Source organism: Rhinopithecus bieti, unplaced genomic scaffold (genome assembly GCF_001698545.2).
Source record: "Rhinopithecus bieti isolate Rb0 unplaced genomic scaffold, ASM169854v2 scaffold_32264, whole genome shotgun sequence".
NCBI lineage: Eukaryota > Metazoa > Chordata > Mammalia > Primates > Cercopithecidae > Rhinopithecus > Rhinopithecus bieti.
The window spans coordinates 612,201-629,881 of NW_016813984.1; the positions used below are offsets into that span (position 1 = coordinate 612,201).

The following is a 17,681-nucleotide window of genomic DNA, read 5'->3' on the forward strand; positions in this document are numbered from 1 at the left end:
AAAAAAAAAAAAAAAAAAAAAAAAAGAGAGAGAGAAAGATAAATGAAGAGGATGGAGTGTTTGCCGAGTTAATCTGGTTTTCAGTGTGCCTCACTCAAGGAGTTGGTTTTGTTTCTATAAATGTTTTATTACTTGCCCCATCAGTGTGCAGTACTAAACACATGCCATTCTTACTTGGAGAACAAAATTAACCAAAACACAGCAGTAATGTAAAAAGCTTTTTCAAAAATTGTGCTGCCACCCAGTTTAAGAGGATTAAATCAAAGAAAGTATTAAGTCATGTGTTTTCAGTACCTGTTGCCCATTTGGAAGTGTAGAGTTCCAGTTTGTCTCAATTTGTATGAGACAAATGTATATAAAGAAACACTAAAAAATCACATTCCTGATCTAAATTTGAACTGGCACCTTAACAAGTTAGATAAAAGGCTCTGTTTTCTTTTAAATATATCTTGAGACATTTAGTATTATCAATGCATTTTTCCTGTGGAGGATGTGTTCAGAGTGGAATTCTGTGACAGTCCTTTCATCAAAAGGATATTTCCCCCCCAAAATAACCTAAAATTAAGTAGCAGTGTGAATACTTAGCATATAGATTTATGCTATCTGGATTCTATTTGTGGTTGTAGTTCTAATGATTGAGTCTACCCTAGACCTTGTCAGATAGTTGATATGGAAAGTGATATTTACCTATTCTTTTAAGATAGGGTAAATTGAAAAGATCCAAGTATTCTTGTTTGCTACCTTTTGTTAACTGTTAATATATGTCTAGGCAGTTCAGTGATGCTTTGAAAATTATGCTTTGAAAAATGATATGTTAGGGTTGAAAAATCTGCTCCTTGAAAGTCAACAGAAATTAGCAATAGATTTTAAGCTGGCTACATGAAGAGAGTTGAGGAAAGAGAGGTATAATGTCATTCAGAGAAAACAGCAATGCAAAGCTTGAAAATAAGAAAAGCTTAAGCTATATATGGAAGAGAGGTCTACAGGGCTGAGAGACACCTCCAGATAAGGCAATGCAAGGAAGAATGAGATGACCTTGACTCTTGCATAATCCACAGAACCTCAAAGATAATTAGCAGGTTGTAGTAGTTGCAGCAAGTGTTGCAGAATTACCAGGACAAATAAAAGAAAGCCACCACACTCTAGCTACTGATCAGTATGTTGAGTGAAAAGAGAATAGGAAGTAAATTATGAACACACAAAAGGGATGTTTGGTCTGCGCAGGAGTCTATGGTGATAGCAGTTTTGAAAGAGTCTCAGCTGCACCTCCAGGATCCACCTGATGGGTATGGAAGTTCTTCTCAGGCCTGATGAGCTGTAAAATGAGGACAGAAGACTCAGCCACAAAATTTCCATTGACAGAAGACTGTTTTGTGTCGTTATGAACATGGTTCCAGTTTTCAACAATACTTCTGGGTGGATAAACATAGGAACACATTTGGTGTTTTCTTCTCTTGGTTCTTTGGATTCCTAAAGAAAAAAACCCCCTCCTCAGCTCTTCCCCTCAAACCTGAGATGAACAGAAGGGACCCCTCCAACTTCTAAACTAAATTGGTAGTGACAAACAACTAAATGACAGAAAAGAGCTAGCTTGTATTGGATTTCAAGTATCTGAGGTGCTTTTTTCAGAGACAACTGGCCTTCACTTTTCCCACTGCCTTCTCCCACTACCCTCCAGCCAAGGCCTGTGGGCCACTCCTGGAGCTCACCAGTTTATTATTAATCTGCTTCTTCCTCTCCCTTCCTTTCCATTTACTAGAAATACCCTGACCCTTTCTCTGCAATGGCCTATAACCCTTTATTCCTCCCAAATACTGTTAAAGATTTACCTCTTTTGGAAACATTTACAAGCTAATCCTACCTGTCTCCACCGTTTTCCCAGTAGTTTATGATTTCCTGTAATAGCAGGTTTTCTCACCTTAGTGGCAAGTGCTTGCCTTTGTGTGCTCGAATAATGTTAGGTGGATTGCCCTGTCTCCACTGTGAACTACTTTTGGTCATGGCTGTCTCTCATTATGTGCAAATCCCCACCCAGCATAAGGCAGAGGGCAGTGTCATTGTTCATTCATTTGTTGGGCTCCAAGATTGTGCAGGAAATAAAACATTATAAAGGGACTTGATTCTCACAATCAAGGAACTCATATTTGGAGAACGTTGCACAGGGACCCAATGCCCTGCTTACAAAAGATTCCTGGTGCCCGCAGAACAGAATGGTCTTTGCCTGGCTCACCTCTTTGTCCACCTCCTTCCCTCTGCTCCACCGGGGTATCACCATTTCATCATGCACTTAGTGATAGAAATGGCAAACTCTGTATTCCATTCCTCCTGCCTAAAAAGCACTTGTCCTAGCTCTTTGTATAGGTTGGTGCAAAATAATTGCAGTTTTGCCATTAAAAGTAAGTTAGGATATTTCATTGAAAGTAATGGCAAAAACCTCAATTACTTTTGAACCAACTTAATACTTCTGTTCTTCCCTTGGCTGGTACACTCATTCCTGTAGTTCTCAATGTTGTGGATCACCTCTCTTTTAATGAGGTTTTCTACGGCTCCTTGTAGAACTGTTCTTTTCCTTAAATGACACTTCTGGTGCTTGGTTTAGACACTAAGGCAAAGTGTCAGTCATAATTTTTAATATTCTGTTTATTAGTTATTGTTTGCTTCTCCATCATGGGAGGGATAAGTCTGTGTTCTTCTCTACTTAGGATCTCAGACAATTTCTGGCACAGAGCAGGGGTTGCTTAGGACACACTGAGTGAATGATTTGAGTTTGAAGGTTATATAGCAGTACGCCAGAAGACGTGTCCAAGGAGATTTATAGCAGCACTTTTTAATAGTAAACTTATTCAGTTCTGGCATATTTATAAATATAGTACAGCAACAAAAATCAATGAGCTAGTAATCAACATCAACATGATTTAATCTTAGAACTATAAAATTAAATGAAAAGATTAAATAGCAGAAAAAAATTTCTGCCACTTTGTTCCATTTATATGTAGTTCAAACCCGTGCAAACCTAACTGCTTTATTTTTTAGGGACACATAGACACTTTTAAAAACTGAAAGTGAAATGCAAAGGTTAATGGTTAGCCCCGTAATTGTAAGAGGATGTAATTAGGCAGGATTTCCAAAGGGCTTCCAAGATAGTGGTAACATTCTATTTTTTTTAGCTGTGTGATAGACTAATGGTTATTTGTTCTATTATTTTCTTTTAGACCACACATATGTATTTTCTGTATTCCTTTGTATTTTGATTTTGAAACTTTATGTGATAGGTAATAACAGAAAGCAAAAGAGAAGTATGTTCTGAGGACGAAGAGAGTCCCCTCATTATGAAGAAGGAGGCAGGTTTCCTTGATTAGTGGGCATATGAGCCAGGCTATAAAAGGCACCTGGGATTTAGGCATGAGGCAGTTAACTGGGGATAAGAAGGGAAGGAGTTATCTGTGTGAGAATTAAGGTGTGGATGGTGTTCAGGGAACATCAAGTTATAGAGTCTGAATGGAATAGCTTAGCTATTTGTCCAATATCCAGAAATTTCCTTAAAGTTAGTTTAGGTCAATTTGAAGGTCATTTCTTTCCTGAAATTCCTTTCTATTTTGTTCCTCAAGTTCTTATTGTGTTGTATTTCATGTTTGGATATTTTTCATTGTAGAACGGGAAGCCATGAGGCATTTTCTTTATTGTGGGAGTTTACAGATAGGGCCAGAGGTGGAAGTATGCTTTAGGGAATAGCTAAGCAAGACCAAAGGGCAGAGAACAGAGAATGGGTAAATAGTTCAGGCAAAGGATGAGCCAGGCTGAGCTGACTGGGAGTTGCAGGAAGGGAGATGAGGGTCTGGATTTTTAAGGCTGCCTGGGGGAGAACTGATGACTGGGGGAACTGGGTAGTTGGTAAATTGTGGAGGGTAGAAGAAGGAAGGATGTTAGGATATTTCATGGTTTGCAGATTGGATTTCATCATGACAAGAAGGCCAGGCCTTTATGGGTAGAGGTTCCTGAAAGAGAATTATGTAGCTCTTGTAGGGATCAGAGCAATGATACGCGGGTCAAGTGTTGAGGCAGGAGATCAACAGGAGAAAAGAGAATCTGGAACCATCCAAAGAGAAGCAATAGCAGAAGTAAGGGGAGTGAGTGAAGGCCTCAGACTCACAGAGTGAAAGGCCAGATGTGAAACCTTGAGCTCTGCCTATATTTCTGCGGAAGAGGAGATAGGGGAAATGCTAAAATAATAATAACAAAATAATAATAATAAAAAAAGAATGGCTACATAGCTTGATACCTGGAGAAGTGTCAGAGAAGCCCAAGATTGAGTGCTAAACAGTGTTCATTGTTTTGCAGAGCGGAAGAATGATGATGCATTTCTATTCCATCCCCTGTGCCTTATATGTGGGGTTAAAGAAAAAGTCAGAAAGTTGGATAGAAAATGATTCTGCTGTTTGTTTCATTTACCACATGACTGAGCTGTCATTTGTCTCCCTTTTAAACTAGAAAATCTTAATCATAATTTTCTATGATTTAAATGCAGTCAGTTCTTTAAAGGTACGTAAATGTGACACACTTCAGGAAGATTTATGCTTGACTTAGGCACTAAGACAAAGTGTCAGAGTAAATCACTAAAAATTGAAGACATGATAGTCTGTGGGATGTGGCAAATCAGTGTTACAGCTACAGAGTGTATCACCAGGGAGACTTCAGAAAGAAATATAGGGACAGCCTGATGCAGGAAATGGACTTTTTGGAATTTGGTCTGTTGTCACCTGATGCCATGTGGTGATCCAATAGTAGTGCTGTGTCACTGGCATAATTAATGTTGGAATTCAGAAAACTTTGAGCCTTTTGGCCATATTTGAATATGTTCCTTGGTGTCTGTGGGGAGCTGTAGTTCCCTAGCTACTGCCCTTTATTAAACACTTTCCTTTGTCAGGCACTTTGCTTCTGCCCTCTAGAGGTTTACAGTTGAACACTGTACAGTTGACCCTTGACACCCAAAACTTAACATTAACAGTCAAAACATATTTGATATGCTATGTATTGTATACTCTTACTCTACAACAAAGTAAGCTAGAGAAAAGAAAATATCAAGAAAATAATAAAAGAAAATATATTTAATATTCACTAAGTGGAAGTGATCATCATAAAGGGTCTTCATCCTTGTCGACTTCATGTTGAATAAGCTGAAGAGGAGGAAGAAGAGGTTGGTATTGCTGTCTCAGGGGTAACAGAGGCAGAAAGGGTAGAGGAGGCAGGAGAGGCACGCATCCTCAGTGGTTAACTTTAATTGGAAAAACTCCACGTGCAGGTGGACTCTCACAGTTCAAACTTGTGCTGTTCCAGAGTCAAGTGTACAGGGCAAAGAAACGAGGTAAGAATGACAGTGAAAATTCCAAGTGGTTCTTAGTTTTTTTCTGACACCATCTCTAACTCATATGAGGATTATTTGACTTATTTTTGCTATTAGCTTAAGTTTACCAATGATACATTTGACATCTGAAGGAAATGAATTGTTTCGTTATCCAGATTTGTATGTTTTAATGTTTATCTTTTTTTTTAACAAAAAAAAAAAAAAAAAAGAAAAAAAAAGAAAAGAAAAAGAAAAAAAAAAGTCTTCCCTGTTGAGTTGTTTTTGAAATCATTTAATCTGTACAGGTTTAAAGCAGTTCTTTTAATGTGTAGATAACTTGAAAAAATAAATAATTCTATGTTAGTCAGAGAGCTAGCATGGACACATTTCGTATATGTCTTTAAAAATTCAAAATTAGTAGTTATTGAATGGCTACAAATGGGTAAGTACAAAAGAAGCTATTTGTTCATTTTAGTTAACTGTCAGAATATGTCATATTTTTTTGAGAGAACAGTTTTTGCATCAGGTGAAGAGAAGTTGGTTTTATATGTATATAACCTTATTTTTTCTCTTTGCCTCTTATTTTAATGCTAAAAGTTAAATATATAGCATATATGTATATAACCAAATATTTTCTCTTTGCCTCTTATTTTTTAATGCTAAAAGTTAAAAAAATAAGAAAAAATAAGATTAGAGTTCTTCTAGTCTAATTTTCTTATGCCAAAAGCTTAAATACAGAGACAGAGAAAGAATTTTATAAAAACTGATTTCTATGAGCAGACCTTGAGTTAATGTGGGCTCTAATTTTCCTTACCCAGATGTTTAGATTTGGAAGAGTCATCTCCACACTCAATAAATGTATAGATACATGGTAGTTTGGTAATCTGCTTTGTCTGTTTTCAGTTAGTGAATGAATGACTCAAAATTGATTAAATAAAAAAAGATTTTGTCGTTTTCATCTATACTCCTCCTTCAGGCCTTTGCAGGCCTCCCCTTGGGCAGTGTGTGCCTGGCCCATGCATTTCTCCTGTTTCACTGTAGGCAAACACCACTCATGAGTAAGCCACACATCACCCACACCGCAGTCCACCATTCCTTAGAGCCTCTGGGCTTGATTGAATTCTTGCCTTTTCTCAAGCACTTCTCTAAACCTGGAATTCTTTTCTTACTTCATGTGGATCTCTTGTATTTTATCCATTTTTCAAGGCCTATTTCAAATCGCACCTCTCCAAGGGCCTTTTCCAGTTGTCCTTCCTCTCCTAGAAGTACTAGCTCTAGCAGAAATTTGCATATTCTTCTCATAGGGCATGTTTACTCCTCCTTTTAGTAAAGCCATCAGTATGTCTTTGAGAGCGGGGGATCTGCCTTTGCCTCCTGTGCACACCCTCCTGGCTCTAGCACCAGCCATGCCTACCATAGATATGGTGCACATGAAGAGTGAGAATGGGAACAAGTTTATGAAGACCAATGGATGTGGGGACTGTCCTGGGAAGCTCTAGTACTTCTTCTTAGCTACAGGTCACCTCTGTGTCAGAGCATCATCGGAAGTAAACCAGGTTAGGGCCAGATTGTGATCTTATAGATCAGGCTTGATTCAGCAGGCAGTGGAGAGCTGTTATTTTTCTACAAAACCTGTTTTTTAGTACGGAGCATCTTCCGTAAACTTGGCGTGTAATGATGTACATGATAAAAAACTGCTTGAGAACAATTAGTTTGGCTGTGATACAAAGAATGAAGAGAGCAGTTCACAGGCTGTTTGCAGGAGTTAAGATGAGGAGAGCAGTGTAATATTTGAGATGTGTTGCCATTTGAAGTAGATTGAGAGATTTATGCCTTGCTACATTTAAAAGCAAAAAGAGCCTGGCAAAGGGAAAACCAGAAAAAGAACGTAGGAACAATTAATATTCCAAAGAGCAAAAAATGGGATAAGATTGGGAAGTGACAGAGTCCAGATTCAAAAGTGTGAAAGTGTGGTAAAATGTAAGAATAGAAATGTGTTTGTTTCTTTAAAAGCTGAAATTTAGCTAAAAAGGATAGATTCCTAAATTGAAGAATCAAACTAAATACTTGAGACTAGAAATGCCTTTGTTATGTAATGTAATGACTGTACACATTCCTTCTTCTCCCCTGGTTAGTGGATCTCTTAGAGTTGAGTACAACAAATGAAATTTTCAAACAGCACAAGCTGAACCAAAATGACCAGCTCCTCAGTGTTCCAGATGTCATCAACTGTCTGACAACAACTTATGATGGACTTGAGCAAATGCATAAGGACCTGGTCAACGTTCCACTCTGTGTGGATATGTGTCTCAATTGGTTGCTCAATGTCTATGACACGTAAGTTTACATTTTTCTCATTAAAATACAATCATTGAATGAAATATGTTAATAGAAAATGTCTGATTTTTAAGTGAAATTTTTTAATAAGTGCTTTCAAATTAGTTTCCCAGTGGAAATATTTATGTTTGTTGTTGAAAATGAATGACTTTACAAATCATTGAGCTCTTAACAAACGATAGACCAAAAAAGAATGTGTATCTTTCATTTTAAAACTTTGCTTCAATTTACAAAGACTGTCAAATTTATAGTATTCTTTGCCAAGAAGCTGGGGAAACAATATAGCTAAGTCCTACTTCCTTCTTGTTTAATAATGTCTCACAGTATTTCTTTTTTCAAAATAAAAAATCTTCTATTTATTGTTATGAATTACCATAATGTATTAGCTCATAATAATCTGCTCTACAATCTTTGTAATCCAACTGAAGAGTGATTTGAATGGCCATGAACGAGATAGTCTTTTAATATTCACTTTATTTGCATAGTGGTTATGTGTGCATGTGTATATATATATATGGTGTTTTAAATAATTTATGCTACAGGACACTTTAATATCTGTCATTTAATTAGGTACTCACTGTTACATAAAGCACACTCACAACTCCCAGCATAACTCATTTGCCATTACTTTGGCCCTTTTGAAAACGACAGTGCATTTGTGAAATAGTCAGTTCTAGAAAGACCTGCTGTGGGCTGACATTTCTGAAACATTAGGAATTACTTGTTGTTCTGGTAGGGAGTTAAAGTATGCAAAGATGAAATAAGAAAACTAGAACTGGGCCGGGCACGGTGGCTCATGCCTGTAATCCTTGGGAAGCCGAGGGGGGCAGATCACCTGAGGTTAGGAGTTCGAGACCAGCCTGACCAACATGGTGAAACCCCCTCTCTACTAAAAATACAAAAATTAGCCAGACATGGTGGCGGGCACCTGTAATCTCAGCTACTCAGGAGGCTGAGGGAGGAGAATCTCTTGAACCCAGGAGGCAAAGGTTGTAGTGAGCTGAGATTGCGCCACTCCACTCCAGTCTGGGTGACAGAGCCAGACTCTGTCTCAAAAAAAGAAAAGAAAACTAGAACTGTTGTTCTGAAATATTTATTACTTCTTTATGTTGGAAACATTCAGAATCCTCTCTTCTATCTTTTGAACCTGTGAGATAAATTATTGTTTACTATATTCACCCTACAGTGCAATAGAATACTAGAACTTATTCCCCTACCTATATGTAATTTTATATCAATTAATGAAACTTTCCCTATTCTCCTCTCTGTATTTTTTTAATTAGAAAAGTATTTTATCTTTCAGTGTTCATAAATATCTTAATAAATTCTTTCTAAATAATCAGCCATTGTGTGCTTGAGGGCTCTTAAGAAACTCACTGAAGCACGAGTCTCAGCTACCATAATGAATACGGGATTTACAGTATCCCTGTCTGATATTTTTTAGTACATTTCATTTTAATGCACATTTTAAGTTCTCCTAAGGTAAAATATTACCATTAGCCTTAATCCACCATTAAGTTGCTCTTCAATAATTTAAATCCTCAAAAGATACTTTTTCATAGTAAATTCATCAAAATAGTTGGACAAAGGTGTTTTAACTACAAAGCCTGTAACTTAACTTTTACATCCCAGGAAAATTGCTAAATTCATAGAATACTTTGGAACTCCATTCAGTACTATAGAATATGGTAGAGGTATACATCTTGAACTACCTTTTAAGGAAGAACTGGGGAAGAGGTTCAGTTGCCTTCTATTGTCCATGGCTCTGACACACTGTTTCGGTTTTCTGGGTCTGCCATAAGAAAGAATGATAGACTGAATGGCTTCAACAAGATAAATTTATTTCCTAACAGTTCTAGACACTAAGAGTGTGAGATCCAGGTGCTGGCCAGGTTGAGTCTTTATGGAAGCCACTCTTTCTGGTCTGCAGATGGTCGTTTTCTCCCTGTGTCTTCACATGATTTTTCCTTGTCTGCTGCATGCTCATCTCCTTTTCCTCTAAGGACACCAGTCATATCAAATTAAGACACACTCTAATGACCTCATTTTAACTTAATTACATCTTTAAAGACCCTATCTCCAAATGCAGTCACATTCTGAGGTACTAGGAGTTAGGACCTTAACCTATAAATTTTAGGGGACACAGTTCAGTGCATAATGCACACATATGCTCTTTTCACCAGACAGCCCAAAGGGAATAGTGCCACTTCGTTGGGAGGAAGCAGTGTGTGAAATGGCATGATTCATATTCTAGGGAGTTAAATGTTGGCACAGTTCCACTTCCCACCATCAAATGGGAATGTGGAAATTGCTACACTTTGCCACTATTTCTCATTTAGAAAGACAGTATCTCAAAATTTCTCATTTTTCATTTCAAAGGAAAAAAAATCTTTCAGGACTAATCTCCCTTCTATGCAAAAGAAAGATGGCAAAGACCATGCTGGATCAGAATGGTGCCCATTCAATGTAGCTTTCTATCTTGGAGAAGAGTGTTGGGGATTAATCTATGGAAAAAATAGTTACTCTTATGACAGTAGTGTCAGATGGCCAGAACTGGTTGCCCAGGTTTCTCTAACAACCGTGATTTATTTTTTATTCTAAATAATAGTTATTAACTCTTTTCAACCAATAATTTTGAGAATCAGATAGAAATTACTATCTACCCTCCAATTAGGACATTACAGACTCATATATCTGTGAATCTGAGGAATGGTACCTTGTTCTGACACTTCTATTCATTCAGCCATCCTGACATTCACTCACTAACCATATATCCGTGACTGCCTTTCTTCCTGTCATGTGATATAGCCAGAACTGGTGTTTTCAGCTTCAGCCAGCTCTTGATAATGCACACACAGATCACAATATTCTCAAAGTAGAAGGATTTGGAGATCTTTAATTCTGCCCTTTTCTCTTTACTAATTGAAAACCTTACCCAGTGAGACAGGAGAATTTATCTACCTATTTCATATTAGTCATAATTAAAGAACTAATATTCAGAGTCTTTTGATAATCATTTGATTATTCTTATCATATTGCCATATCTAGGAAACATAGTACTTAAGTAAACAGTTTTTTTTTTTTCCAATTTTAACGTGTACCCACCTCCTGATATTCTGAACTTTGTAAAAAAAATTTATTTTCGTCTGTCATGGATAACAATAATTCAGATTTTGGTTCTGGTTGCTGTGTGGGTTGGCAGCTACTTAACATTGGCATCTTAATTTTCATCTGAAAATTGAGATTGAAATAAAATATCTACTTTGCTTACCACACAAAAGGTGATTATGAAGGGCAAATGAACTAATATGTATAAAGTACTTCATAAAGATAAAATGGATTTCATTTATGAATTTGCAGCCTCAGTCATCTTCCCAGATTAAAAGGTCTTAATTTCACAATCTTCCTTCCGGATTTAATGGACATCAAAAGCATTTAAATCATGATATAAAGCAATAGTCTGGAGTACTTGGTTTAAATATGGTTTTTTCCTACCAAAAATATTAACCTCATTTGCTGCAGTGTCATTTTTTCCACCGTTCCAAAGATGATATAATTTTATAAAGTAAAGGTCTTTACAGTTAAACCAACTTAAAGAGTTGCCTATGAAAACTATCAGGAGACTAAATATTTCAACACTGGACTATGTCACTCACTAATATATTTTACTGTCTCCCGCTTGTCTCTCACATCCAGGTAGCTTATTTACATCAGTGTCCTTTATTGTCTGGTCCCACATAACCTGTACAGTTTGGTCAACCAGTTAACCCTGATGCAAGTCTCTGTCCCACCTGAGTGCATCTTATTTGTTTGTTTCGGTTTTGGTTTTTTTCAGACAGTTTCACTCTGTTGCCAGGCTGGAGTGCAGTGGTGTGATCTCAGCTCACTACAACCTCCAACTCCCGGTTCAAGCGATTTTCCTGCCTCAGCCTCTCGATTAGCTGGGATTACAGGCACGCACCACCACGCCCAACTAATTTTTGTATTTTTAGTAGAGATGGGATTTCACCATGTTGGCCAGGATGGTCTCGATCTCCTGACCTCTTGATCTGCCCACCTTGGCCTCTCAAAGTGCTGAGATTACAGTCATGAACCACCACGCCCGGCCTGAATGTGTCTTATCTCTGATGCTCACACCCCTGCCTCTATGCCTTTGCTCAGGCTTTCTCTGTGATACTCTACTTTCTCCTACTTGGGACAGTCATGCCATGATATACCTTCTACGTCTGATTTTAGGTTTCTCTTCTCTGTCACATGTTGAAAAACTAATGACTACGTATTAGTATAGACTACATAGTCAAACTACGTAATGACTACGTATCACATGACTACATATTACTAATGATAGGCAGCCACAATCATCTTGTACTTGATTTTTGATTTCCATACGTAAAGGATTGTCTCATATATTTTCTAGTTGTGTTCTTATCTTACCTTCCTCAGCTAGTATGTGAGTTCATGTGGGGTAGGAATTATGTCTTCTACTTTTTCTCTTGGCCCCAACAGTACACAGAGCAATGCTGGTATCACAGTAAGCCTTCGTAACTGGTGATGGTGTGATGACTGGGTGATTGACAGCGTCGGTTGTCTTCCTGATGATATTCCTTTCTTGTGTTGTGACGGTAGAGTGGGGGTCATGCTTTAACCATTTTTCCCTGTAGGGATCACTTCGTCCTTAGCCACATTCGTGTACTTGTCTCAGCTCATTCACAAAGACTTCTGTTATCCTCTGCAAGTCTATTGTCTGACTGGGTCCAGAGAGTAAACATTTTCTGCTTTTGAAATGAAGCAAACATTGTCTGTTTCATGTGATAATTAGGAAACTTCTAAAAGATATAAAGTAGAAACACAGTTTGTAGCATGGCTCTCTGTAAAGTTAATGTGAAACTAGTGTTTCTGTAATTGTGAGAAATGAATGATTATATTAATTTAGAAAGTCTGCTTAGAAGGACTATGCTTATTTTAATATTAAGTATTAATCATTTCATAGGTTAATTCTGAATGTCGTATACCTACATACTAAGGGTTCAGTAAGTTTATTAGATATGATTTAATATAAATTACAAACTCTTGCCTATTGAGGGAGTACTCTGAAAATACATTGCACCAATCCCTAAGCACATTTGCCTTTCTTATTTATTACATACTTTACATGTCGTAATATGCATACAGAAAATTCCTTTAGTACATATAATTGACAGTGGAGGAATATCAATTAGTATTACTAATAAAAATATCAATAAAATCAGTGATTAAATATAGTTTGGCAAGAAGACTGCATAAAATTAAAGTTACATGATTCAAATATTTATGTTTTTAAAATAGCACAAATTGTTAACTTTTATACATTCATATATTTATGTAAACTTTCAGTTATAGGTTTTAAGTGTGCTGTACTTGTGTGTTTAAAACAAATAAGAAAATTGACAATAAAAACCTAAAATGAAAATGGATCCTAAATCTGCAATAATAAAAGATAGCAATAAAGGCTTTTTTTCTGGGCTATGTGTTATTCCATAGCAAGGATAATATCTTATTAATTTTTGTAATTATCTTACAATCCCTAGGACTGGGACTACTGTGACTAACATTTGGTAGATTACTCAGTAATTCTTTGATAAGCAATGAAATTAAGAAAACTCTGTGCTTTTAAAGTTAAAAAAACATGTTTCATCTGGTCGACTTATAAGTGAAATAGAAATGATCTCTCCTTAGTGTTGTGTAAAACTATGTTCTAGTGTTGGTTATTTAATACATTCTGGTTTTAATTATAATTTGATACTTCCCCAAATAGTGATTTCACATCTGTCTAAGATCGCTGACTATTAAAATTGAAATAGTAATTTATAAAAACTGCATTGACAGAAAATTAAAGACATACTAAGGGCTTATAATTTGCTGAATACTTAAATATCAATATTTATACTTAATTAATACTTAATTACCAATCAGTATTCAGCAAGTTGTAAGCTCTTAGTATATAATTTTCTTGTTTGTGTTCTTGTTTTTAGATATATGATTAGATTTTTCTTGCTGTATGAAGTCACATGTATAAAGTGTGTAGCTGTAGCTATTTTGAATCTTGAATCTACAATTATTAATAGATAGGTTTAATTCATAGTATTTTTAAAGGTGAAATCTTTTCAGCTTTATAATTATCATTGTCATTTTGCTTTAATTTGTCCTTCTTAGTTCATGTGTTATGTACAAAGTGACTTCAAGCTGTGTATTCTTCTAGACTTGGCCAAACACCCTGTTAATATATGTCATGAAATTACAGTATAGGTTTAATACTAGTTGTTGAAAGTTAATAGAAAAGTTGCATCTTTAAGATACAATTATTTTAATGGTTTACCCCAAGAAAGTAGACATTCAGAAACAATTAACATGCTGTATATGGTTTTAAATGCATCTAGTACATTAACATTCTTATAATTTTAGGGGTCGAACTGGAAAAATTAGAGTGCAGAGTCTGAAGATTGGATTGATGTCTCTCTCCAAAGGTCTCTTGGAAGAAAAGTACAGATGTATGTAAGACCTTTCATATACCAATAGTGTGTTTAGTAATAATAATGATTATAACAATTTACTGGAAACTTACATTATATAATTTGTTAGTAGTAATAGTTCTCTCTCTTTTTCTTAAACCTTACTGTGCCTATACTAAGTTGGACAAAAGGTGGCAGTGCAAAGACTTGGGGCTTTGTGTGAAATGAAAAACTGATTATAACTAAGAGATGAGGTGCCTGGATGGAGTGAGACCTAACTACAAATTATATTTCATTTAATTCTTAGAATAATCCCTCCATAATGTAAGCACTGGGATTTCCATTTTTCTGGCTGAGAAAATTAATGCTGAGATAGGTTAAGAATCTAGTCTAAGACTGCAGAGCCAGTAAGGGATGGGGCTAGAATTAGATACTAGGTTTTTCTGACTCCAAAGCCCAAACTTTTTTATTTCTTTATACTTCCAATGCTTAAAAGAAAAAGATGAACTAGAACCTTTATGGACATACATGCTAATCCTAAATAAACATATTTTACCATTGTGACAAAATAAAACATGATTTTTAAATTTTTGTTATATTTAGATTTACCAAATAAATCAATAGTGTTCCTTTATCTGTCAGTTAATGAAAGGTGTCTTGGCTTTGGAAAAGGCTTGTGCTCAGGAGCCAAGGGGACCTGTCTTCAAATTGCTGCCACTTAGTAGCTGAGTGTCTTTGGGCAGGTTATGTGATTTCATTGAATATTGCCGACTAAGAGGTAATAGTATTCCCATTTTACAGTTCAAGGAGCTGAAATTTAGCAAATTTTCTTCAACTGAAACCCGAAGCTAATAATTCCTGCTTGGAAAAGAATTAGGAGTAATGTTTAAGGTACCTAGAAATAGCAATTGTTGAATAAATGGTAGCAATTGCCGCTGAGTCCCCAAACTCTTAACTGCTATCACATATATTTTGATTTATTTTTGTCCATAAAATGTGAATTTGATCCCACCATGCTTATTCCGAGATGATTCTTTACAGAGAAATCCATACATTTGTGGGAGAGGATTAGGGATATTCTGTGAATAGAGAGATACTAAAAAACAGTAGGATATTTGATTATAGGCCCTGTAAACTTAGTTCAGTTTTGTGTCTTATATGAACATGAGTACATTTTAATAGCTTTTATATTCTGGGATTGCTGTGAGGTTATTTGATTTTGAATTTCAGGTCTAGACCGTGATGGCCTGTTTTTCCTACATAGTTTGACAAGAATGTCAGTGAAAAGAGATGTGGATTTATATGAAATGAAAAGCTGATTGTAGGATTATGAGATGGGGTGCTATGATGGAGTGAGAGCCTAGTTAGCCATACAGAAGGAGGCTTTGCACAGAGCTTTTGCTTTGTGGCACTTTATCCAGAATTTAAGTAGTTTTCAGAATCATAATCATGAAAAGATGTAATTTCCAAAGCTGAAGAAGTTATCATTTTTATAATGATCAGGAAAGGAAAATGTTAATGAAAATATCAATGTTACAAAATTAGAAATGGATTTTTTATCATCTCTGATTTGGGGTTTCTTGTGCTACTGAAATAATTAGGGTTCTCTGAAAGTAACAGTTATAGTGTGGCGCTTACTCTGAAATATATGCAAATTCAACCTCAAAGCTTTCATTGTCTATAATTCAACATTAACTTTCAGATTTTGGCAGGGGAAGCAGAAGCCTCTGCAGTGAATTTCTCATATTTAATTGAATTCACAAAGTATGCCATTTTAGGACTAATTAAATAAGAAATCTCTTGGGTTTTAATCTTTAATCTAAATCTTTACTGGGATATCCAGACTTTGGAATGTCCTGGGGTTTTGTTTTGCTTTTTACTTTGAGGACCTTCACCACTCTGATTCCAGTTTTTATTTCCCCCTTGATATCAGAAACTTCCTCATTATTATTTCCTTTATTAGAATTAATATTCAAGACAGTTTGCTCTTCAAATGCAATGGCAAGGCCGCCATTCAAGATCATTGGTATCTGTCTGAACATTGATTTTATTAATACAATGCCCAATGTCAGTGTCTTAACCCCGTAACACCTTTTTCTCTTGGTCCTTTCCTAAGAATATTCCTTGTTTAGGTTCTAACAGTGCTCTGGTCTTTATGCTTATAGCTGGCTAGCTTCCTTGCCTCATCAAAAACACATTTACAGATCAGGCACAGTGGCTCATGCCTATAGTCCTAGCTACTTGGGAGGCTAAGGTGGGAGGATTACTTGAGCCCTGGGAGTCGGAGGCTGCAGTGAGCCATAGTCAGACCACCACACTTCCAGCCTGGATGACAAAGCGAGACCTTAAAAAAAAAAAAAAAAAGTACACATTTTCAAACCATCCTTTTAAATTATCATTAGCATCTCTTCTGTGCTGATTTATTAGAATTTGAGTTTTTTAGATTATGACTTTCTTATTACCCATTCCTTTACCCTGACACTGCTTTTGTATCTGACTATAATGTTGAGAATGTGAACTTTTGTAGGAACTTTTATAAGGATTTATAGAAATATGTCAAAATGTCTAAGGACACTTTTGTCCTTAAGTTTTGTGAGTAGTTTTACCTAAATAGTGACATAGTGGTATAGCCCTATGTCTCAAAAGAGGAAAGTTGGGCATAGTTGATCTTGCTGAAAATGTACACTTTTATGTAAAGATTATTATACATATGCATCAACTTTTATTTACTTAACAGACCTCTTCCCAGGGACTGGTTTAAAATAAACATCATACTAAGACTGCTGGATAAATATTTTGTCTATGATAGCCTTCTTTTTTTAATGGAAAGAAACAAGTAGAGCTCTAACCAAATCTAAGTGAAAAAATTATAATAAAATGAAATTTATCTTCATTGAATTTGCTTTCCCTATGTATGCTTATAATTAAAGCCATACTTCATTATAATTACTGTATCAATATCACTGAGCTTGATTCAGTTTGAAATTTCACCATTGACGACATTAGATCTAGCATTATATTCCTTATAAAAGAGAGAATGGGCCGGGCAGAGTGGCTCACGCCTGTAATCCCCAGCATTTTGGGAGGCCGATGTGGGTCAGATCACCTATGGTCGGGAGCTCGAGACTAGTCTGACCAACATGCAGAAACCCTGTCTCTCTAAAATACAAAACTAGCCGGGTGTGGTGTTACATGCCTGTAATCCCAGCTACTTGGGAGGCTGAGGCAGGAGAATTGCTTGAACCCAGGAAGCGGAGGTTGCAGTGAGCCAAGATCGTGCCATTGCACTCCAGTCTGGGCAACAAGAGTGACGCTCCATCTCAAAAGAAAAAAAAAATAAAAGAGAGAGAGAGAGAAAATGATACATTTTGATCTGATATCAGGTACTGTTTGAAAATATTTTAGAATCCAATTAATATTTACTCCACTTTCTTCTATTCTTGGAAAATTTCACATGAAGAACATTTAGATTTTAAGTGCTTTTGAATTTTAGAATTTATTTCCAAAAAGTATTA

At 36.1% G+C, this 17,681-nt stretch overlaps 1 protein-coding gene across 1 annotated transcript in view; it reads left to right on the top strand.

The window, feature by feature from the left end:
* Positions 1-17,681, top strand: part of UTRN (utrophin) — a 604,813-nt gene that overhangs the window by 523,182 nt on the left and 63,950 nt on the right. The window contains exons 59-61 of the mRNA XM_017849334.1: positions 6,669-6,814; positions 7,477-7,678; positions 14,120-14,205. Coding sequence (XP_017704823.1) covers positions 6,669-6,814; positions 7,477-7,678; positions 14,120-14,205 — 434 coding nt within the window. The remainder of the gene's footprint in view (positions 1-6,668; positions 6,815-7,476; positions 7,679-14,119; positions 14,206-17,681) is intronic.